Source organism: Metopolophium dirhodum, chromosome 7 (genome assembly GCF_019925205.1).
Source record: "Metopolophium dirhodum isolate CAU chromosome 7, ASM1992520v1, whole genome shotgun sequence".
NCBI classification, from domain to species: Eukaryota; Metazoa; Arthropoda; class Insecta; order Hemiptera; family Aphididae; genus Metopolophium; species Metopolophium dirhodum.
Genome location: NC_083566.1, coordinates 30,961,371 through 30,988,835, shown reverse-complemented (window position 1 = coordinate 30,988,835; position 27,465 = coordinate 30,961,371). Strand labels below are relative to the sequence as shown.

General features: G+C 31.1%; 1 protein-coding gene across 1 annotated transcript in view; it reads right to left on the bottom strand.

The window, feature by feature from the left end:
- Positions 1-25,130, bottom strand: part of LOC132949296 (uncharacterized) — a 51,404-nt gene extending 26,274 nt beyond the window's left edge. Inside the window, exon 1 of the mRNA XM_061020113.1 lies at positions 24,633-25,130. Within this exon, the coding sequence (XP_060876096.1) occupies positions 24,633-24,723 (91 nt within the window). The 5' untranslated portion in view covers positions 24,724-25,130. The remainder of the gene's footprint in view (positions 1-24,632) is intronic.
- Positions 25,131-27,465: the final 2,335 nt, after the last annotated feature.

Sequence of the window (27,465 nt, the reverse complement as noted above, 5' to 3'; positions counted from 1 at the left end):
ACTATATCAAAGCAATTTTTTTTAAAAAACAAAAACACACATACCAACAATGTCTCTGAAAATGAGTGTTGCCAGTTAAATGTAGAAGATTTTATATTTATACGTAGGTACTCTACATATTATTATACCAACACACTGAAGAGCTGCAAATATTATTATTATATTAGGCATGGAGCAAACAGCGTGTTATAACGATGCGAGTTAAATGTATTATTATTCATCGTCGTGAAATCTAATCGTCTCTGCCGCGCGCTGTGCCTGCAAATCTGTAGTCTTTGAAGTCGGCCCCGAAACTTTTGACTTTGTGTACGTAAAAACGACGAATAACAATAATAATAACAAAGAGCACGACGACGTGAAACAATAATAAAACTAAATTACAGCGTGCACAAGTACATAATAATAATAATAATAATAATGCACGCGTCGACATTGATGTTTGCGTTAGTATGATTTCGCCATAATTTTCTCGCGCCAGTGAATTGTGAAGTAAAAGTGCAAATAATTATATTATAATAATATTATACGTAACATTATTAGTCTGCAGAGCAAACATTCACAAGGGATAGGTGGTTAACCAGCGCCTGTGTGCTGCCAAAGTTTTCAATCATAATTCATAATAATATATACGATAATATAAAGACCCGAAATGTAGGGTAATAGCGCGTTACGTTCACCCCGAATGAATGGTCGGATGAATAATTAATTTCATCATTGGAATATAATATCGTGATATTATATTATTGTTATCATCGTCATCGTCATCATCGACGTCATCGTTGTGGCACGTGTAATCGAAAACTCGACGGATGGTAGACGAATATTATTCGAGAAGCGCGTATATTTCGAGATTATGCGACGGGGAGGCGGCACTTAAGCCTTTATTATATAATAATTATGTCACGGTAACGTGTAGGTATAATAATGGAGTTTATTATGTTAATGTGTGATACCATTGATTATACATACTATGTATAATCAATGGTGATACGAAAGTATACTATCCTCGTCGGTGGAGTAATGACTGCCATGGTTTGTATACGCCACCTTAACGTATAATATGTTGTAAGTATAAGTGTATAACAGGTACAGCTGTTGTTGTTTTTATTTTTTCAAAAAATTTAAATCAGATATCGGTTCTTTTTCCAAAATTTAAGTCAAGCATAGACAATAATCACTTTCCATTCGATCATGCAACCACTATAATAACTGAAATTATAATTGTTTATTCGATTTTAGGTACTTCGCCTATTTTTTTTAGTACATTAATTAGAATTCGTCGTTGGTTATAAGTGATGACTAATATTGTTTATCATTAATAAGTTAGATATTTTTAAAATTATGTTCATGTCGATGTTACAACGATGCATATTTTTCCGTCGGTGGAAGGGTCAATAAACAAAACGTTTTATGGAAGATTTAATCCACTTATATGTCCAGTCTTGGTAGGCGGTGGAGTAGGTAGTGTTGAATTATATTCATCTTAATTCATCCTCATCCTAAACTAACCTCAAAACTTCTAATTGTTGTGTCTATTTATACGTAGGTTTAAATAACTACCTTCGGTAAATAATTACGTGCAATATTCAAATGTATAGAACATAATATTTCACACAGTTTTCGGTTCTGATTTGAAACGCACGCTGAGTATATAAATTCTATTACTCTCTGTATAATAATATTATTACAATATATTGTATCGTTATCAAAACAGAGTAGATTTCATCGAAAAGTGAAATAGGATTTATGATTTATAGTTTGTACATTATTATCGTTATTATAATTCAACTATCTATATTATAATAATGTATATTATGTTTCAGTAGAGGTAGGAAATAGATAGGGCACAGTGCACAATGCCCGATTTTAATGGTCAATGTAAGTAGGGAGCTGGGAGAGAGTCTATATTGTTCCGTCAATGTGAATAATAACTAAATAAAGGTGGGCAGAGTACATACAGTGTTAAAATTAGTAAATTGAAATTTGATCAAAAACTATCCACTTAATTAATTCTCAATGAAAATGAAAACAATTTAAAAATATTATTATTTGAATACCCTTATAAAATATATAATTGTTTTGTAAATATTTCTATTTTTTTTTTAGCATTAACTACAAAGGGTAGCTTACATAAATATTACATTATTATAATATTATATAGCACTGTACATTTCGATTTTTTTAGTATAAGAAATTATATTGCAGTGGTTTGAAAATGGGCCAATTATATAATTTTGAAAGTGTTTTGATCTGAAAAATGTCCATGTCGAGGTCCATGTTCCATTGGTAATTTCTAGCCTCCATAGTGTAGAAGAGGCACGCGAGAGACGAGCAGCTGAGGTTAGGCTACGTCGAATAAAAAACTAATCCTCTTATAGGCTTCAACAGCAATAAAAAAAAAAAGATTCTTCAAAATTATTATTTTTATTTTTTTACTTCGGTTTTCATTTCTGTACATATAGGTGCCGTGAGCAGTGATATGCCCAAAATGTAATTCGAGTGAAAATATATTATGTATATTTAATATACAACTATAATACAAGACGATGTATTGTTATAAAAACATTTAAATTTATATTCGGAAAACAATTTTTACGCACAAAGTTCAACGGTAGGTATACATTACATTGTCGCGAAACATTTATGCTATTATCATTGCAGAAAAATGAAAAAGAACATTCTAACTCTGTGAAGAAAAAAAAGTCTGTATAAATCAGTGCCAGCCATAAATTGCGTATATTCGAGAGAATTGTCGCTATAATATACGTATTTATATTATAAATGGTTTTTATTTTGTACAAAAGATAAGGTGTAATGAACTGTCTTTTGTTGTCATTTTATATTATAGTATGTATTATTCAAGTGTATTCCTGCGATTTTTATTTTATTTCACGTTTCGTTGCGATCTGCAGTGTGACAATTTGATACGGATTAATAGCATTTTAACAAAGCACAATAATATCATCTATGTGTTTATAGTTTATATTGACACACAATCGATAACATTAGGCCCTACCATAACTAACTATTTCATACGTACCAAAGGTGGTGCTAAATGTGTTAATATTTTGTAGTATGTGTTTCAATAACAGAAAAAAAAATCAACTTCGAACCAAACGTAATGTTTTTAAATTTTCCAATATTTGAAAACAGCCTTTCTGTATAAATACAATATATTAATATGTTTGTGACATGCAACTTTTGGTGCTTATCGGATATATAGGTACTATTTATACTCAGCATAGCAGTCAATAAATGTAATCATCATATAAGTATTTCCAATTGTCATACGCATTAAAACAATATTATAATATACGAAAACGAATTATACAATTAATTTGAATAGTACCCCACAAAGCCGCATGAACAAAGAATTGGTAAAACCCCAGCTGTAGTAGACATAACCACTATACAAAGATAACATGCAACTAAATAAGGTGTTTCATTTCAGACATTCTATTTTGTATCGTTCACAATCGACCAACATTATGTTCTATTAGAACTTACCTATAGGCTTATAATGTTAATATCAGTGAATATTATTTCTAATATTTTACGTAATAGTTTTAATATTGATTCTAATTGACGATTATATGTATAGTACACACAACTTAGTAGGTAAAAAATTGTAGACGACGATGCATATTATATTATTATCGGAGCGGTGTTTTTTATTTTTACAATAATTTGTATATCCTCAGTATTTTTTATATTATTGGTCTACAATGTCGATCATTAGGTTAGGTTAGGTTAGGTTTATAAATTGGCGATCTTGACACTCTAATTTTGGCGTAAACGATACATTTTTAAATATCCCGTTAACAGACGTGATCAATGGAAGTATATCTCCATAAATTGCGTTTCTGTATTTGCATACACTGCAGTTGTACACGTGTTTGGAAATGGATATTAAAATTAAAACTAAAAAAAAAAACCAACTCAATACAAACAATAATTATACACGAGAATTGGATCTACAGTGCATTTTATGCTACGGAGAATAAAACGTAGTGACGGGACAACAATTTCGACGAAATAATTCGTTTGGAGTTTAAAAAACAAATGAACAAACAGCGGCTGAACCTTTCGTCGCGTGAAATGATCGCCGCGGAGGCGTCATTTCGATGAAAATGTTATTGAAATGAATAATTTACTGTGATATTAATTTAATTAATACAAATTGAGTGCTTTTTTTTATTCTTGAAAATGGCCATCATATTTTTCCCCGATTTCGATAACTGGTAATGGCCACCAACTATAGGGGTCTAAAATTATAGCATTCAATATTATTCAAAGTTGAAAATTTTAAGAATATCAATAATGAAGACAAGTATAGAGCACCTAGTGACTCACGCTAGTGACCAGTCTTGTTAGGAATACTTATCAAATGTATTCAGAATACGTATTTAAATTCGTATTCGAATACTGTCTTTCAAAAGTATTTGAATATAAATACAAATACATTTTAAAAGTATCTAAAATACTTTTCAAGTACTTTCTGTAGTATCTTAAAATGTTTTTACGTTTATCACAAATGTAGGTATACTTAAAATTATTAATACATAATTAAATTAAATAGGTAATTAATAAATGTATTCTTTAATTGGTTCAAGAATTTCCAATGTGACATAACTATTATATTGTCAGTTGAACTTCAGCCAGTTAGATATGAATTTTAGTTCATTTGCGTATTAAATTAAATATAAAAAAAAATCCTTGAAACAACATAAAATATAATTTTAAGACCAATTTTTAAAACTGTAATAAACGAAACAAAAATATTGTTCTTTGAAATACCACTGTAAAAAAAAGAAGTATTTAGTGTTCTGGAATAAAATATAAAGAAAAAATATTTTGAACTTAAAATACACTTGTTAAAAAGTATTTAAATACAAGTATTAGAGTACTTAACAAGACTGCGTAAGTCACAGATTCATAACTACTTCTATAATACACCTATTATGCATACTATGAAATAAGTCAATTTCATTTTAATATGACGGTAAAAAACAACGCAATATTATTAATATTTTTTTAGAAAAATGTGATATATTCCTTAAATGGTTTATCGTCCACTCGGTGCCGCCCCGACAAGATATTTTTAGTAATTTTTTTTTATCGTTTTCAAATTGAATTTAATTGATTTTTATTCGCATACAGCCCCTGAAATAATTTCTTTCGCCGATACTTCGATTTGATATTATAATATAATATAACGCTGAACGAGTATTTTTTTCACGCACGCGCGTAGTGTTATTGCATCGCGATAACGTTGACAATGATCTAGACAACAGTTTGTTATAATAATATTATTATCGTCGTCGTTTCGTATGTTCTATTCCATTATTATACGCGATGTGCCCGCCCACACAACGCCCACGCGGTGGTAATGTATTTTCAAAACTGTTAATACCGTCATCGTTGTAGTTGTCGTGTTCGTCATCCACCGGAATATTATTGTTATTATTATTATTATTATTACCGTTATTACACCGTCAAATTCCGTTTGACGGAACGCAATAGTATTATCATCGTGTTGTATATACGCGTCACTTAAACGACGTTTTACAAAATAATTTAACAGATAAACCGACTTGGACGCATGCGGACACTGTGTTTTCCGCGACTTGTGTCGCAATATTATTACTTCACTCGGCCGCGTCCTCATATCGACTCGCAACACTATGTACAGCGAGTGCAGCACTTGGCGCGAGCTTACCCGAAAGTTCGCCTCGCTTTAAAGTAGGGTCGTTAATCCAACTTGCGACGCGCGCACCAGTCAACCATCACCCCGTTGACACCCCCGCGCGGCTACCTACCAAACTCTGTGCTTCCATGTGATAACATTAAATATTCACTATGATATTGCAGATTATAACGTTATATAATATGATTAATGTTTAATGCGCAGCGTACATGTAAACGCTGTAAATGTTAATTATTAACGATTACGAGACGATGGGTAAAGGTACTAAGGTCTATGTTATGATAATAATATGTCATACCGTATGCACGTGTTTATAACACAGAGTCGATGTTCAACTTAAGTTATAATAATATTATACCGAACCCGACTGAAATACCCATGCTTACGAAAAATATACGCCCGATGTATAGTAGATATTTTTAGTGGGTACCTGTCTACGACACAACAATGTACCTATATTTACACTTCAATAAATTAGGTAGGTATACACGAAATACGGTGTAGGTATTATGTGTTTGTGTGGTTTTTTCTTTACATTGAGACCATAAGACACGCCTCGGTATACAGCAAGCAGTTAAAATTAGCCGCACGAACATTGTAATATTATTAAGCTTGTTTTAATAGTTTTTGTATGCATGTATACAAATTAAAAACTAATCAATCATTATTCTGTAATAGTATGTTGTTTCAGGCGTAATACTTTATAAATGTCTATTTTAATTTTTGGCCACGGTCTATGCTTATGCGTGTTCGAGACGATACCGAACAGAAAACATTACTATTATGCAGTGTTAATTTCGTCTTTAATTATTATAATCGTCTAAGGTTGTTAAAATCCATTTTTTTTTTATGCAAAATAATTATTCCTATATTTAGTATGTAGATATTATGTAACATTGTAAATTAATCTATGCAATAACGTGGGCATAATCACTAAAGATTATAATATTATATTTTGTCGTAGGTAGTTCAGGACGTAAATAGTAATGTAAAGGTAAATTAACACAGGGGTCGACTTAGTATGGTTAAATGTATACTATATTAAAAGTATGCTATATTCACCATTTTTAAAACGAACCTTCAAATTAATATCACTTATTGATAAAAACATATCGTCCCGTTATTCTATTCCAATATTTTATACACCGATCGATTTTTTACACTATTAAGTAAGTATATATATATGATCAATTAAGTGCCTTTCTTACAATGTCCGGCTAAAGTTAACCGACACTTAACCAGCCAAAGTCTGCCGGTAATAAAATCTGTTGTCAGTTGGTTAGCGTTAACCGACATTTTACCGGACATTGTAAGAACGGCCCTAATAATCAGTTCAACACATTGAATTGATTTTTTATAACTTTAAAGTTATAAAATTCGTTTATTCGTAAAAAGTTTTTTTTAGGTGATTGATGACCTTTAGTGTGAATACTGTTAGATTTATAATATTGTATAGTGTTAGTTAAATTAACTTTGAGTGAGAATATTACAATTTAAATGAAACTGGCACCGTTCAAGCGGGTACTTGAAAAATAAAAAACTTTGAAAAAAACAATTGTTCATTCTATCATTGATGATCTGTTACAATATTAACTCACTACTTTCAAAGTTCATTATTCGAATTTCTATATTTTCAAGTTATTATAATATAGTATATAACTGAATATAAACAGCTGAATATTTATACTAATAGATGTAAAAAAGTATTGTAAGGTGTCAGGCTAATTATATAAAATAGGTTTTTGATTAATCCGTAAATGTTCAATATTTTGTAAGAAAACCTGGCGTATTATACGATCCTGTTCAGTAGGGCTCATTATCTTCTTGAAAAAATAAAATATAAAATAAAAATATTATGCCTAGTGCCTACAACACATTTGTATCGTCGAATTCTATTGCTTTTTTTTTGTTGTAAAACAACTGCCAACTTAAAAATATATAAATACACTTATATGTACCATATTATATGTTCAGTTTCAATCTATACTATCTATGTACTACAATATAAAACTTTCTGTGGTCAAAAATTTGTTTTTTGGAAAAATAAATACACTTATAGACATCTACTCTGTTCACTATACTATTATAATGATTATCTAAAATACATAACATAACTCGACATGCGACATGCACTTTTTTTGAGAGCTAAAACGTAAACCAGAGGTCTAGCAAATCCTTCACTCAATCCCCCCCCCCCCCCACTATATCAGACTGTCCTTAGAGCAAAATCTAAAATCCCGGATAGCTAGAACGCATTCCAACGAATAAATTCTTTTTTATAATATTATAATGCGTACTCGTGCGTGTATATAAATATAAAATATATATTATATAATATTAAAATAGCACTATAATACACGCATACGAATATTATATTCATATATTATATAATAACGCTGAAAAAATGTAAATGGCTATATTGTGTATTTTACGAGTGCTTACGGATAGAAGGAGTTAGTGAGAAAGAGAAAAATGAAGAAGGCGGTGGGTTAAAAATCTCTTAAGCGCATCAACCCGCGTTCTTATCATTTCGCGTATCTGGCTGCGGTTAAATGGATTCACATTCATCCCGCTACCCCTCCGCCGCTGTGCAGTTCTCTCTTTCCGAGATCCGTTAATCTCCGGTCCATGATCCGACCTATCCCGTTTTCCTACTCCTCCTGTCCTTGTTATCCTTCTCCGCCATCACCACCACCTCTACTACCACCCCACGACCGACCCCGTTTTATCCTTGCCTTTTGCCCATCTCCGTCGTCGTCATCGTCGCCATAATATCCTCACCCATGCTACATTGGGTGTCATTCTTATCTGCCATTTTTAAGACTTAGTCAAACTAAGCCACAGGATACCGCCGGTTCCCACACCTTGTGTAGATATTATGTACCACATTCCCACGGTCGTGGTGAGATGACTAGGTTATATCGTGATCATCACCACCGTGATCATCATCATATCCATCATCTGCATCATCATCACCGCTTCAGTTATAACCTGGTATAGTGGAGCAAGTGGTATATACAATAAACATGGTATTATATTATACTGATCTAGAATATTTGACTCATGAACAGTTATCGCAATATAATTCAGTCAATGGAATACACTCAAATTTGAAATTATAGTATCTATTTATACAGATCAAAGATAAAAATCAACAATACAGCCAACTGACCAGGATTTTGTCTCTCAGATCACTGATGGATGAAGTGATGAGTTACGACTAATCTCTTCGAAAAAAAAAACAATATAATAGCTACTAGATTCGTTTGGAAAAATCAATCATAAGAACTTTTATGAATTATGTTTTTACGAATTTCGATTGTAGTGGTGTGTCGAGAAAATGTCAGCCAACGAACTTTGCAATTATTGTGAATAGCATTTTAATTTAATTATAATATATCATCAAAGATTATAGTAAGGCTAGATAGGTACGAAGCGATTTATTTGTAACTTGTATTGTATGTGTTTTCTGCAGTGTTCACCATTATGTATAATATACGCATGAATCGACTCGGTTCGGATAGTCCGATGAGCGATAAAATATTACAATCTCGGGCGGAGTTAATAAAATGCCACAAAGTTTAAATTATTTTAATTGGTCGTTTGCATATTTTACAATAACGAAACGTCGATCAATTGCAAGGCACTTCAATTGCAGGTCCCTACTATATTATAATTTTAGTTTTCATCGTTTCATCCATGTATTATACATCGTTTTGTACCCCATTTCACGTAAAATACCTATATTACACATAATATTTATAGTATAAAAAATAATGGAATGTTATGTTTCCGTATAAACCTGTGCGTGTCACCAATCGCATACGTTTTTATGGTCCGTAACTTTGTGAACCTTCAAAGATTTCCAACTAACGTTCCGTTTTTCCCAGACCCTGTATCCGTTGTAATGTTACATTCTGAGTTCATACAATTTAATATCGATAACGGGATAACAAAAAATATTGTAATATAGACGTATCCTACGTGAAAAACATTCGAAAATAAAATAGCATTATCAATAATTTGAATTTTTTATAACACATGATTTTGTACCTTGATTTGTGTTATAGCATGCAGTTAAATTGCAATATTATTTGTAATTAATAAATGGACGGTAAAATGTTTGTTTTATTGTTATACATAGGATGTATTATACGCATATTATGGTATTTAGGTACCGCTGTGTGATAGCATGAGAAGTTTTTTTAAATTTCATATACATAATAACATAAACATCCCGGATTTAATTTAGTCTAATTTTTAGATTCTGAATAATAATGGATTGTAGGTATTTACAACGATGTGTGTTTTTTATTTATTTATTTTTCTGTTTGTCATCAACAATATGGGTATTAAAAATGCTCCAATTTTCGAGATCAGCATCTTTTCTTATAGAAATGTGAATCTACTTTTAAGAGATCAAAATTTTCAATTCTAAGTAGTTTTAGAAAGCGTCGAGAAAAAAAGAGCTGGTAAGTGGATGTGCTCTGCTGTACAGTAGGTTACAAGTATAATGGATTGTATTCAATTTGAGTTAAATGATAAAATATTATTGTATTAATTAAACGATTCTGAGTGGGGACGATTTGTTTGGCTGGATATTTTATATTCTTATTATTTATTATAGCCTGTAAGTTAAATTAATATTTTTGAACTTGTCACAATTTTTTATTCATTTCTATGGTAATAAACAAAGCGTTTGAAATAAAAATCCCATTTTAGCGGTTTTTTGTAATTCGTCGGTGGTTTTTCCCGATGCATTAAATTTAATAACTATTGAGAAAATCAACCTCTTTAAAGTACCATCTTGATCCAATTTGCTAAAGGATAAGATACTATATATTGAAAACAAAGGACTCCTTCCGGTTAAAATTTCGTAAAATAAAATAAACACCATTGTAAAACCACTATAGCTTTTTCGCTCCGCTCAGAATCTAAAACTATGGAATATCGGCAATTTTTAAGCAAAATCGGTTTTCGACTAAATTGATTATAGTTTTTGGTATAACTCTAAAACAAATAAATACTTGACATTTTTACTGAATGTTTATATTAGAATTTTTCATGAACGGTACATTTTTTTTAAATATAACAGCTATTTTTGAACTAGTTATAGTTTTCAGACATTTTTCGAATTTTGTAAATTATGGAAGATCAAAAATATTAAAGATACATAAGCACTATTATTTTTATATGAATTTAAAGTTCAAATTTTGACATTTCGAAAATGTTCAAATTATATTTCATACAAATCCATAAAAGTTTTTGTTTTCATAGCTAAGATTAAAAATGTTAATAGAACATTCTACATTAAGCAAAAAAAAAAAATGATTACTGGAAAGTAATATTAATTTTTGATGAGCGTTTAAATATAAAATGTTTAGGATATTTTATATTTTTATTTATTTTACGGGATACCTAGACACATTTTACATTAATATGTACAGCTTGTAATAAGTTATTTAGAGTAAAATATCTTAAATATAATTCAATGTAATTTTAACACTAGCGAAAATGGATTCATTACAATATACAATATTCGAATTTTAGTGACTTAAACAAATGTATACAAAATTAAATTAAAAACAGAAAATTGGGTTGTACATAATATCATCTTAACGTTTAATTTGCAAGGTAGTTTGTTGTGGCATGTGAAATATAAAAATGTGCAGTGGATCGAGGTCATCGTTGGGGTGCCGTAAAAATATTAGCGATAGATTTTCAGAAGGTGAAATTGTGCCATTCAGTATTCCCTGAATAAACCTAATGCCTGCAGAGTGCCTATATTCAGCCAAAGTAGAAAAGTTTAGCTTGTTTGCAACTGCAGTGTTATTATGAGGCAAACGAGAAATTGTGAGCATGAAACTGGCAAAACGCAAAAATGTATTATGGACTAGCTTCAGTTGTCTTGAATCATTGGCTGTTTGAGGATCCCACACAACACAACCATACTCCAGTATAGGGCGTAGGTACTAGAGCACAGTATACAATTTTTATAGATATACTAAGTTTATATTGAGCCTATATTATAATAAAACCAAGAGTTATAAACGTTTTGAAGCAAACATGGTCGATTCGTGGATTAGGATCAAAATTATGGCTTAAATTGGAGCCAAGATCCATGACACAGTTAAATACACACGGAGTGTTGTTTACACCAAGACGATAAGAGAAAGTTAATGGAGATTGACTTCTACTAAACGTAAATACTTTTCACTTGAACAGGTTCAGGGATAAACCCAACAAAATCCACCAATCAACAAATCTATATAAGTCACCTTGAAACAGTTGACAATCGCCAAAACACCACACTTGTATATAAATAGCTTCATGTCGTCAGCAAAACATAGAATGCTAGATGCGGCGGAACACGCTTAACGCTATTAATAAATAAGAAAACAGTAAGAGAGTTAAATGTCCCTTTTAATGGACCCCAGCAGTTAGTAATAACACACATTGCAAGAAATAAGTTAGATTTGATACTGAAAACTTTAACTCACTGTTACCTAATATTAAGATAAGACTCAAATTACGACAGAAATGGTTCCCCAAACCCAGATTCCTTAAGTAATAGGATGGAGCATTAGGATTCGCCGAGTCAAAAGCTTTATTGAAGTCAGTGTAAATTACATCTACTTTAGAACTACACTGACCAGAATTAAAAACATAATTGCAGAACAAAATGTTATAAGTAAAAGTAGACCGGCCAGGACGGAAGCCATGTTGCTCATCCATAAGTATTTGGATCGCTTTAAGGACCAATATTTCAAAAACTTTTGATATGTGAGTCTGTATAGATATTGGCCGGTAATTGGAGACAAGGGGTGGGCAATTGGACTTAATTTGAACATGGATGGTAAAATACCTTATTGAAGTGATCGTCGTACTGGCATCGTAAAGTATGTTTACAGCTGAATCAATGTCATAACGTTGAAAAGTGGAGTACCAATAAAAAAGTCAATATAAATAAACGTGTATTTTTATAATTGGTTTTAGGAAAGTTGTAGAAGGAATAGTTACTAGCTAATGCAATGAGAAATTGAAGAAAAAGCAGGTAACGTTATGTTAAGCGTAGGATGGTATTGGTCAATAGGTACAAGTGGTTCATTAGATTTTTCGACTGTTAGAAGTTTAAAATAATTAGAAAATGCTAAATCTACAATAGAACTAGGTACATTATTAGAATAATTGATAAAACCATTTGTCACAAACTTTTTGGAATGCATGATGCACGTGCGTATATGTGTAAGAAAAAATTTATCATTGTTACACAAAAAGATCCCAGGGAAATTGTAGTCACTACAAATAATAAATATGTCATCCGGATAAAGGAGCATAAGGTAATCAATGGAATTAACATGGGATTCATAATAGAAAGGAGGGAGTGGGGCGAAATGTAGACACAGACAACAATAAAGTTACACGATCTAATATAAATGTGACAAAGAATGTTCAACATTTAATTCTGGAGACTGGAACAGAGGACACTGGGATGTCTTTACAAACGTCAATGATAATACCATCGCCGTGCAATCAATTTACTAGTAGCACTACTTCTATTATACTTGAAATTTGCTATAATAATATAACTAGTTAATAAATAATGTTATTAGGTATTGAATTTTCACCTGTAAATTATCAAATGTTCATCTATCGATTTTTGATATTTTGTCGTAACTAAAAAACAATGATCCTAGAAATTCTAAATGTTCACTAAATGTTAAAATGACTATTATCCATACATGGTAACATTTTCAAGCTAATTTGACCTTTTTTGAGCTATTTATAATAGCCATGACTCATGGCCCATTATGAGACATTTTCAACATTTTGGGAATAATTTTTCAGTTAGAAATTCACAAAAGTTTATTTTTCATAGCTAAGATTAAAAATTTTAACAGAAGATTTCACATAAGTTTTTCTACATATATTATAACAAACAATAAAAAGTTTACTAAAATGGAACATTTTTTATGATTTTATAGTTTTTACGATATTTGATATTCAGAGTTAAATTATCGACTTCCCATTAATCGATTTTTGATATTTTGTTGTAAATCTAAAACCAATGATCCTCTTGAAATGTTCATCAAATATTTATATTAGCATTTTTCATACACGGTATAATGTTTAAATGATATATACACTTTTTGAGCTATTTATAGCCATGACATTTTTTTCAAATTTTGTAAATTATTTTTCAGTTAGAACTTCATTAAACTTTTTTTTTTCATAGCTAACATTTTATTTAATAATTTTAATAAAAGGTACCCAACAAGTTTCCTACCTCTATTAAAAAGAAAAAGTTCACTGGAAAGTTTCGTTATTCAAAGCCATGAGATATTTTCGATTTTTAATAATTTTTTTTTAACTATTAAATTTGAGTATTTATACAATTAGTATAAATAGACACGTTGACTCTTTGCTCAGAATCGTTTTTCGTATACAATGATACACCATTGAATTCAAATATAATATATCCATTACAACGACATAAATTACTACTACGCCATTACTGTACAGCAGAGCGGTACTCACTTGTTCACCTTTTTGATTATACAAGCGAACTTTTAGTATGTAATATAGTAAAAGCATAATGAATAATAATACTTCTACTCAAGACGATTTAAAGTAGACTTGGCAACAAATTCAAATCTGTTTTCAGAATTCTCGTCGCTCCAATATATCATTTGGAATGTTTGACGAAAAACATGTCTAAAATACTATGTCGTGCGTATGTCAGACAAAAACAGAAAATCACGGTATCGAATCCTGAGGGGATGATTATTCCTAATACATTGTGTATAATGAATGCAATATTTTGCCTACCGACAAAATGGCGGCCGCCCACAGCTGCAGATCATCACTTGTAACTATGTAAATTATTTAGGAGTTCCTCACCTGTTGTAGTATATAGAGAATCTGTGGGTGGAACAATCTGAATACACGTCAAATAGCTCCAGACCGATTACCACTCGCATCCGATACTTATATTAAACAAATACGCTAAACGATTTAATGTGGGTACGTATGTATAGTGAATAGGGTACTTAATATAATAGATTTTATTACTTTATGCTAATATTGAGTAAATTGAAAAATGCATTTCGAGTTAGAAGACATTAATTTGTTTTGTTTTTTTTTTATACAACAATGGACGGAGTCACGCCTGCAGTACGTACCTATAAATTATGTACTGAAATAATAAACACCCGACGCAGTTGTCGAATAACAGTAAAACGCCCAATAAAAGCGTATAATATCGTTATTATAATAATAATAATAATAATGTAAACAACGTTGTGTAATACAATACGAGTACAGTGGAATGGGAAAAATCATATTAAATTACGGATAACAATATTATACTATAATACTATACCTATATACTCGTCTGAAAGATATATATATAAAATTCACTTTGATAATGTAATAATATTATATAATTATTTTATTGTTTCAGGCATCGACTGTGTGGTTATAAGTAAAATATATGATAATATTATAATACTACGAAGAACCGTAGAAACAATAACAACGTTTTTGTTTTCGCTATCTTTTTTTTATCATATTCTTATACGCGATTTTGAAGTCTCGTTTCTCATGCCATATAATTTTACAATTTTAAATAATAATATAGTACTCACTAAAAATAATACGAAATATTTTAAAAAAGTTTTTAATTTTTGTCGACGGTGGGTTTTAGATAGTATTGGGAAAAATTATATTTTTAGTCAGGTACATTAGTTTTCCTGTATACATATTATTTGTAACTTTAATTTATTTGCAATATTTGAAGAAAACATTTCTTAGGTTCCATACGAAACTCCTATCGAAACGCTGCAGCGTTACTTGTACAGAGTAATTGTTTCCTGACAAATGACATTCATTTAGGTTACAAATGAATGTGTTAGGAAAGCGTTGTTAATAATGGTGCATTATATATTATAACGCCACTGTTTTAAAAATATATGATAAATCGTAAAAGGCTCGTCAAAAGTGTACTGTCGAGTACTTTTTTTCAAATCGTTCATTTCACGAAAAAGTTTACCGATACCTATATTTCGTTGGGTTAAAAAAATCACACTGTTTTGACGACGAAAAACATCGGTCGTTGTTCGGAAAAGTCGTGAGCGGAACATCGACATATTGTAATGATTTTATTCTACTGCAGGGATGTATATTTTAATATTATTACATCAACATAATAATAGACAAATATTTATATCGTCCGAACTTACCAGAAGGCCAAATCATGTACGCGGACGTAATTGGAAGCGTTTGCGCGAATCGAACCGACCGAATGTTTCTGTTTTATTCGAACGCTCTACTTATATATATTTGTGTATACAATAATATTAGTGTCCGGATTTAAATGCAGTGTACTTTTTTTTATTTTTTTGGTTTTTGTAAAACGCATTCAAAGTTGATAATTCGTTTTATGCAACAGATGCATCAAAGGCGATACTTGCATTTTGCATTTATTTTTTACATTTTCAATTAATTTTATTAAATTTAAGTTGCATATATATATATATATAAGCACGGTGTACAATATCTTAGTGTACACAAGAAACACAAAGTATTAAACCGTGAAATATTGTTTTCATAATATTATTTGCTTTAATACTTTTAAGGAATTTTTCATCCACAACAAGTGTCAGTAATACTTACTATTAATTATAAATGCGATAGGTAAACATATATATTTATCTATATCTTCAGTGACTATCGGAGATGGTGTTTCGAGGACTCAAAAAAATAAAAACTCTCTTGGTCAATTGTAGTTAGAACACGATCCCGTTTATTTCGTTTATCTATATTTATTTATTGAGCGTGCCCAAGCTAAGTTTAGTTTTTGATAAAAGTGTTGAGAAGGCCGAAAGTTAAAATCATCGTCTTTCTTTCGCTTACACGCCTATCAAAAAAATTAGTTTTATTTTTTAAGCGCGAAATCGAAAATGCATTTTGGATTATTTGTTTTATTCATTTTGTTGATAGTCTTATAGGTTATTTAAATCTGGGCCCTAAAAATAATATCACTTCAATTTTTTTGAAACGGTATGAATGTTGCCTAGTTTCTTTTTTTTTAACTTCGAATCTAATTGTTGTTTGTTATTTTTTTTTCCATTAACTCGTTTCGTGCGAGTCTTATACTTTGCAAAATTTGTCGTCGTCGAGTAATATGTAAATTACTAGAACACTGATCGCGATAAATATTAACGTTAATTCTCGACGACCGAAACAAGCCTTATACACGCCGTGTAGACTATGAAATATGTAGGTACCTTCATATATATGAATAAAGACCAATGTAATTCGTTTGATAATAACGCCCCAAAATCGATTACGCGCAACTTCAGTTTACGGTCTTGGCAATGTGCTGCAGGATGGCGTTACGGTGTAGGTTAATTAAATGTTCGCGAGTAGGTTTCGTCGTGTTTATACATTATATTATACATACATCAATATTATGTGGTAAAAACTAGCTTGAAGGTAGTTGGTTTGTGTGCTGCATTACCGCGGAAAAATCAGATAATATCCGAGAATTGTGATTTTGAAAATTATATCACTATTGACCATAATATTTACCATAATTATGACGCTTAGGTCTGGCAGTTGAATCGTGATCAAATCTTACAATAATATATTAATATCTAAATAGAAAAATATCAACACTATAAAATATATTTGTAAAGTTATTTTATTAGAATAAAAATGGTGACAATATAATTTTATGGTACAGTCATAAATTTGAGTATTATGACATATTGCATTAACTACAATAATTACAATACTAAACCATATTCAAGCAATACACAACATTTTTACTAGAAATTTCTAATTGACGTATTAATTCGTTTTTAAATTATTAATATAATATAAAGTACAATAATTTATTAGAAATGTTTGCAGGATATACATTATAATTATCATAATGGAAAACTCAAGTATTATTGAATATAATAATCATGTAGGTATTTACAAACATTAGGTCATTATTTAAATTGTATATCGTGTACAGTGTACACTGACACACTTTAGATATAAAAATATAAATTATATTAAATTGATTATAAAATAATCTGTTGTTAAAATATTATTATTAACAGCTGGACGACTGACAATAAGTGAATAAAGCAGATATTATATTATTTATTATGGATCCAGCGATATTTTTTAAACAATAACAACGGCAATTTGTTAATGGTCGGTTGATCACGGTATTAACCAATCCGACATAGCGCATGGACAGTTGTGGAAAATAAATAAAGTCGGAGAATAAAAATAAGAACTTGCGTTTTGTCACGAAACTTAATATGGGTTGTGTTTTCTATATTTTAATGCCACACGCTGATATTGCGGTACCTGCTTGAATGCCAATACTACGTTAATAATAATATTATTCAACACGTCTTGTAAGTTCCATTTTTCATTAATACGAGTCGCGAAAACGAAATTAGATGTGTAACTATACTAGACAATTGATGTATTTATAATATATTAATATCATTATGGACCACACAATGTGTAGTACAAGAGTTGTAGTGGATGTAGTATAATAGTTGCAATTATTTTTAGTTTGAAGGACGCCATTAATATTTTTCTCGGATCCGGAGTACCTATACAAGTATATCAAAAATATCGTATTTGATGGCTGAAAAAACTATGCGGTTTCAAACCGCACGATTGATGAATACGATTAAAAATATCATGCTAAATACGTATTATATATAGGTTATCGTGACGTATTGTATACGCAACGGCAAATAATCATACTGTGTGTGCAAGAAATTACACGGTAAAAAAACATATTATTTTGGAAATGTCGTTCCAAATCGAGTATAGTCTTTACTGCCGGACGGATAGCGCATAATTCAACATTTATGCGGCACATGAGTTATTATTGTATTCGCGTGCAGCATATGTAGATGTATAATATGCGATATAAGCTGACGTTTTGAGTTATTTTAATGTCAACCGAAAGCGTACTACCACGAGTTCGAAAAACACGAGAATATAGCGATATAGAAGTGGTCGAGGGAATTAAAATAAATACGTTTTTCTACGGAAACGATACGTTCTAGACTTCTAAACTATTATGGTTCTTACGGGCCGTACATCCAGTTCGTTTCAACGGGACGCACATCAATTATTTTGTAATAATCGTAGGTTAAAAACATGCAATCAACAATATCATAATTATATTTTTTACATTCATTTTGTCCGAGGTAAATATCACGTACTACAGTTTATTATTATTTTTCTATTTATATACGCAGTGCCAATACTACTACATAAACTGTGTCTTAAATCTTCTAGAACAACTGACGAAAAAATAAAAAATAGTAACGATAAAAACTAGAAATAATCATGGAATTCTAGATTACGAAATTTCTTACACATACGGCTGGCGATCGGTCAACCGGCCATCCTTACGTCTGAGACGAGCGATATACGCAAATAGTTATACGAATGTCGTGACCATTTTATGTGCGAGTATAAATAATTTGTTCTGTTATTATTTTCTACCACATAAATTCAAAATTATATAAATACGTTAACGTATTACATTTACAACCGCCAAAGTACACAATTGATAATATTATTATATTATGTTCTATTTTTTGGATATTCTAAGTTATAACTAATATATTATCGTGGCTTGGTACGGCGCGTTGGCTGCTACAGTCGTGGAATGCGACTGAGTGTAAGTAACGCCCGATGCTACTAGATCCCGGATGGGTGACCACCAGGGTTCGTAGTAGTAAAAAAACCTTGCCACACATACACGTTTTTGCTTACCCATCGTAACAACCTTACCAACTATAGTTCAAAATTCCCTAAAACAGCTAACGACCATAGTCGCCGGGCTTAAGTTTAACAAATAAATAAATAATATATTATCTTGTTATATATTATATTACAATATAATATTATTATGACATTATAATATAGTCTAATAATAATAATATTTAAAAAAAAATAAATAATAATAATGTATATTATATTATTATAGATTTAGAGCAAGAAGGTTAGAAATGTTTGAAGCAGCAAAGGCTTTAAATGGGCTGTAAAATCTAGAACAAGAAGAAAATAATATATTGTGTACACCAATGTATTGACTCTGAAGCCGAATTCACCCCGCGATAAATAAAGAGAGTGGTAGTGATACTGGTGTGTGGGTATACGAGTGTTTGTGAAACGAGCTGTAACAGAATGATATTAATTTAAACGGTAATCCATACGCAGTAACAATCGCAAAAGTGAATAAAATGTATATATTAGCTGATATAGTATAAGATGCATAAGATATTATATTATGACGCAAAGTTTCTTTAACAAGAGAGATGTTTAACTGTAATTCATTCTCGTGTATTGATACACACCACCACACCAGTGCGAGACCGATTATAAACAAACTTATTTTATCCATAATTAAAAAAAAACGATAGGTATTCACTATTCAATCATTCGACTTTTAAGACATTTACATTTAAGCTCTATAAAAATGTGGTTACATTTTCATACTCAACAATAAAACCACAAATGTTATGTATTTATTTTCAGTTCCAGTTAACTAAAAAAAAGAAAAAGTAATATATGCATTTCAAAAATAATTATGTGTTCCAAGTATACAATAGAAGCCAGTGATTTTCCAAAAATATTATCAATAATAACAACATTTTTTAATGCAACGCGGGTAACGTATTATTATTGTAATGACAATGTGGTATTATTATGATAGTGTGTATAATAATGTAAAATATCGTCAGAGTGGTTAGACGATTTCAGTACCATTACTATAATGGTTAAATTGTGTACCATAACAATTACTGAGGTATATTTACTAATCGGACGACAGTTCTGGTTATCGACGTGTACCTGTTTGATTTTCGCGTGTCTCCTCAATCAACCACCACAGTAGATCGGCACTAAGGTTATTATTGGTATATACCTACTAGAATAGTGCATTATGTTATAAAATGTAAATACTCGATTGAGTTGTACAATATTTTTGTAAACGACACAATCTATAAAATAATATATGGGATAACACTTGAGTTTATATTATATAGATAGACACATTATTATATACTTAAGGAGCACCGAGTATAAGCTCATTCAAATAATAAATTACAATAATATTGCTTATTGCAATAATCTGCGGCAACGCAGTTTTGTTTTGTTTTGTTTTTTTTTTGTGTTTAATAAAACGTTCAACAATAATATTCATTTTTATATAGGTAGTTGTTTGTTTCAGACGTGTATGTATATTATACATAACGGTTTTCGTATAATATGCAGCGATTCACATTCACGTATAGATGGTCGTTACGTTTTGAATCGCTCAACTATAGATAGTGGAAAATATATACGTTGTAAAATTTAACGCATCCGTGTAAACAACACTCTCCGTGGCTCCGCCTGCACGCGCGACGCAACACAATTTGAACTGAGATAACAAAAAACTGTGCCCTCCAAGTCGTTGTCAACATAATAATATTGTACGTATATAATACGATTATTTTAATGTATTTTTTCCCGACTAGTGGGTTTGCGTTTTCGCTTTACGAACCCATTTTTTTCACTTATGGAAATGCTGTGATTTATAACGAAAGACAATAATGATACGTTATTATTGTACCATTATACTATTATTACGTTATACCTATTGAGCTCACACAAACATCAAAATTATTTACTTTACACCGGTGCGTAAGTATATACCTAAGTATAAATAATAATAAGTACCTAGGTGTATTATTGTTGTTGTGTACAGGCCCGTTAAACAACGGACGTATAATATAACAAGTCACATAATAAATAATATCGATAAGACTGCGATCGATCGTCGTTTAACGTCAGTTTTAGGCTACCGAGAACAATATATCATACAAATATCGCTGTGCACATATACTACTAACGTACGATAGCATAAGATTGAGGCAGTATCGTATTTTCGGCTGAAATATAAAATATATCGACTTGGAAACTATGACACGATGGAATTTGTATTGTATTATTACCGTATGGTCGTATTATATTGCATTATGTTGTAACGTTGAACATAGTCTGAAATTGAAAAAAATATATTAAATTTTACCGCCCAAAAAATTACAGCACCACGCGGTTATAACGCGGCTATAAACTAATACGCCTAAAGGGAAATAATAATATAATTTAAAAATCCTTGTTAAAATTTACACCGCACCCTTTGTGCATACTTGAACGAGTTTTGTAAAAATATGCACACAGGGAAAAAAATATTGTAATTAAAATATTTTAGCGAGACGTTTTTATTTTCATAATATTGTATTTGAACCACCAGCGACGATTATATTGGATTCTGCAGAGCGGGCCGAGGGGACTATCTCGGATCTGTGTACTATATTATATAATTATAATGTGTGCACCGTTATTTCATTATTTTTATGCGATTTTGATTTTTGATAAATAGTTTTTTCAGTCGTAGGTACTTTATGAAAACGCTAAGTGTATCGTACAAAAAGTATAAATTCATAATAGGTATTTGTGATTTTTTTTCATATATTTGATTTTAACTTTGAAGTAAAGACATTAACCTGCAGTTTGGTATATGTATGTGTCGTGCACAAGTGCTCAACGAACATTCAATATATTTTCCCATTAGACGATTAATATAAAACAAATAATTGCAAAACTATTAAAAAAAAAAAGTTTAATGAAATAACATTATTTAATAATAATAAATATGTAGAGTCTATTATGAGGATTAAAATTTATTTAATTTTAAATTGACCATATCGTATCGGTTTAAATCGGTTGGTACATATTTTGTATATATATATATATATTATTATATTATAATGGTAATTGGTATTAATAAATTGTCCTATGGGTTATGATTATATTTTAAACACTGAATTTACTTTATTTTTAGATTTGTTTATAGATTTTTATTTTGCATTTATTATGCATTTCGGGGAAACTGATAAATTTTTTTTTTTTAATTTTGTTGGAGTAGAAATAAAATTATTTAAAAAAAATACCATATTATAATTAAATAATTAATACAGTTTCAACCACACTCAGAGAATGTAACGTTTATTTAATAACTAATAAAGAGAAAAACTAATATAATAACGTTCTCGTAATTTAATTTAGTCATGAAAAAAGAAAAAATAATAATTTATAAATTTTCATTTTTATTATTATGCAGCTATTAAATTTAGGCATTTCGTACCTGAGAAGAATAACACATTTTTCCATATTATATTTATTCATAGTAAATAAATAAATATATAGTGGTTATACATAATAAAATAATATCATATCCTCGTATGGGTGCATAATACATTACATTATTAACATAATGTGTTGAAGTGCACACAAAACGATTCAGATTGTCTATGACTGCCTATAAAACTCTTGTATCTCAGATATTGTGTCCACTTGAGATCCTCTGTAATAAATGCCCTTACAGCACCTACTACAGCCGTGACGAGCGTACTAATCGTAATGGGCGTGGAGAATTTATCGCGAGAAGTGGTTTTAATGAACCAATATTCTCAAAAGAATAATAAGTGTGATAAAATTATATATGTATAGGCACTGAGGGTCTATACTATATATATTATATTATTTGAAAGTGTGTTCTTCCCAAGTCGGTCGAAGTCCTCGTGATACGACGAACAATCAAGTCTAGTTTTACTAAAATTAAGTATGCGTCGTTTCGTGAAAAAGTTATTAAACTATTTTTAATATAATATAATATTATTTGTTTACAGATACTATGTCCTCGAAGGAAGTCGTTGAAATAATTTCAGTAACGCATAACCATGGTATGGGTCATAAAAGACATATATATTTTCAACCGCGTGCCCACGATCACAATATATATACCATTATGGGACATTTACCTAACGATTTTGGGTATTTTAAATATTCGACTTTTGCATAACTTAAAAGTGGTTTCCGAAAATCGTTATTTTCTTTTAACCAGATGAAAATATCATATTTTTTTTCTTAGTATCGTTTATTGTCACTATAACGCAAAATGTCTTTTGTATAATATTTTTGTAAATATTTTATATAATATTATACCAACGCACAACCTATTAATAGTTACATATAATATATATATATGCAGAGTGTCCAGGGTGATAATATCGTCATGCAATCGTAGAGTGAATTAATTTTGTCATGTCGATCGACTGGGAATAGGTACCACACACATAGTTAATAGCTGCACTGGCCGTCATCAAATGTACCACTTTTTAAAACCCACAAGACCATATTATCAAAACAATGGTTACAACGAGGTTAATAAAAAAAAATTACAGTATCTGTGTACATTTACCTAGGTATACTATTTTGTGTAAGCAAATTTTATAGATTGTCATAACAATAATGATAGTATAGTGCACGAATATCACCGTATAATTTTATGACTATCATAACTGCTACCCTTTTGGAAGATTATAAAATGCAATTTTTTTAATCGTAAGTATAGACGATAACCTAACGTGTACGAGTAATGTTCATAATATTGGAATTCACTTAAATCAGAATTACAATTATTATCAATCATATTTTTGTGTGCAGTAAACTCGATAATATTATGTTAGGTATATAATAGTCCATACATTCGGTACGCAATAACGATGTTCACAATTTTTATATTAAAATATGCCTAGGTATGTTCGTAAAAATAATATGTAATATAATGCGTTGTCTTATCCAAACAATATAATAACTTTAATTTGATTTTTCTATTTGAAATATTAAATGTTTTTTAGCCCTTTCGTGCGTATGCGATTTATTTTGATCACAGATTCAGGAATTAAATTTCACATAGACTTTGTCTACAGATCGGCCGCATTTCCTCGATGCTTGGGGGTGATTGGAGTAAGTCGGGATAATATGTAGTCATAACACTCACCCGAAGCCAGAGCCAACAGCACCGCGATCAGACAGACCAAGACGACAGCCCGCGGTCTCCTGGCCGTCGTGGTAGTCCGAGGCGGCTCCATCCGGGACAGCCGGAATCCGCGCGCGGCGGTAACCGCTCGGAGTGTTCGGTCACCACGACAGGCTCTACACCAAACGGATGCGTCAACACAATATTATTGCGGTGACGGACATGACCACCAGAAACCGGGTATTCGGTCGTTCGTCGCACGTACGCACGGTTGCGCAAAATATTATCAAAAACGACGAGTAAAAAAAAAATTTAAAAAAAATAGGCACATAAACAAAACCAAATCGCGACGATTGTGTGCCACGTTATCGAGTGTGTGCGTGTGCGTGTGTGTGAACGTGAACGTGACCGTGTTCGGTTACGCACGGTATGGTCGGTGCTAACGTTCGCGCTTTCAGTACGGTCGCCGACGTGGTACTGACTGATGCAGCAGCGGCGGCGACGGTGGCGAATTTGAGCGCGCCGCGTCGGTGCGCTCCGCCCCGGACAAACGAGCGGCGGGCGGTAAGTGCCGGAGAGAAAATGTCGACGCCGCCGCCGACAGACGGAGATGAGAAAAAAAGAGATCGACGGGCCGGAGCACACGCGTAGTCACGTCATTATACGTATCATCGTCTATGTAACTCTTATAATATATTAAATAATATTATATAGTCGTGTGTTGGTCGGGTCGACGTCGGAAAAACCTGCCGGTCGCTCTTATTTTCTATTTTCGTCTCGGTTAACTTTTATATAATTATATGCACGCTTATACGATCGTCTCGAATTTTACCCCGCAATCCCGCCGTAACAATATTGAATTGGCCGCGTTCACAAATGTATTGCATTCGTGTATTGTACCGGTCACCATACATCATAGTGCTGCAGCAGCTGTACATTTCTCGACCCGTTTAGACGTACGGTGTTCGGTTATGGGTTTCTGCAATGCCGCATTCAATACAAAAACGCTTCAAGCGTTTAAATCCATCTGATTACAGCTAATAACAATATTACTCCTTAGTATTTCACAAACAATAATCTTCGCAAAGACCTGGAAATTCCTACCCTTAATCAATTACCAACATTATATTAGGTACATGAAATCGCATACCAACTTAAACTCTCAAATTAACCCATTAATCAAACAACTATCCTCCATCTCACTTCCCGGTAATGTATACGTAGAATACTGAAGGGATACAGTGGACTAGAGACCTACTAAAATAAAAATAAATTTGAAAAAAACAATAGGTGATACCTAAAAAGCACCTGGTCGGGTGGCACTGCCGAGTGCCTACCCATAAACACTGCCTCTTGTTACTAATATAACCATGTATCAAATTTACTCATCGCACTAATTGTATTGTATATGGATTGCGAATAAAAAATAAAAAAGTACCTATAAATAAATTTGAAATAACAGTGTAATTGTTATTGCTTATTTTTTTCTTTGTCATAGTCTCGTAGGTAATAATAATAATAAAATATGGGAATCATAGATTTCTTCGCGGACGTAACATTTGTCGACACGGCACTGCTTCGCTCATTATTTTTTCATTCTACCTCAACGCGTTTGTGTAATAATCATAATAATTGATAACCTATCACGCAGGACGACAGCTATGTATAATATATATAATTTATATTATATACTATCCATAGATATATATAGCGTGGTTGCACCCCCACCCATTTTAAATGGGTGGGGATATATATAGAACGAAGACGAAGTTTTTTAGACGGTTATATTATGACTATGATAGTGTGTTGTAGAATTATAGCAATCACTGCACAAACTTAAATCAAAATTATTACGTGGCTGATGACATCTTATATTCGTGTTCTTAACTTAAGCGGACGTCATAAATGTCATCGCGGTTGTACAACTATAACTATATTATAATTACTATCATTGTTATTATATTTAATCTGACATGTGTCGCACGCGTGCTCGAAAACACATTTATACAGACCCCCCCTCAAAAAAAAAAAAAAATTAAAAATATATTACTTCTGCTTAATGCTTAATCATTAAAATACCATTGAATAAAAAAAAAAAATTATTAAAATTTTTTCTTCCAAAAAAAAGTGTTGAATTCTTTAATGATTTCTGATTTTTCCTTGAATAAAGTGGTATTTTTTCATGAATCTTTATCGCATAAATGCAGTAACACAATTATTATCAAGGGCCAAGATAATCATTATATTGATTACGTTTTCAGTACTTCCGTGAAACACATGTAACATAATTCAATTAAACGTATTCAAAAGTTGTTTTTATTGTTGTTAAAAAAATATGAATAATTTTCCAAAAGTGCGCCCATAATATTATAAATAATTACGGTTTGTTGGCGCTTAAGAATAACATTTAGTGCTTAGAAAAGGCGGCAGCTAAGGAAAACACAAGAAGATATAAATTAGTTTCAGTTCAAAACAATTGTGTGGATTAACGTTCAAATTTTATAAACATTTTCATTCGATGTCTTTAATAGTTATATTTTCGATTGGTCTCGTTAAAACAGAAATTCAGAAAATCATTATGAATATAGAATACTGCATGATGTGAATATTATGTATTACAGCCTACAGGTACCTACATCATTATAGAATACCATAATTATTTTCACTTATTCGGTTGAGTTATAGTACTTAGAAGTGATTTTCAATACGTCTGAGTTCTGATGACAAATAATTTTATTCAATACACATTACCCAAATTACAATAATATAATATACGGTACCTACCTATGTTAAATTATGTGCGTTCAGGATCGGGAATTGAAAATTTCGAGCACTAAAAATAATTATGTAACTG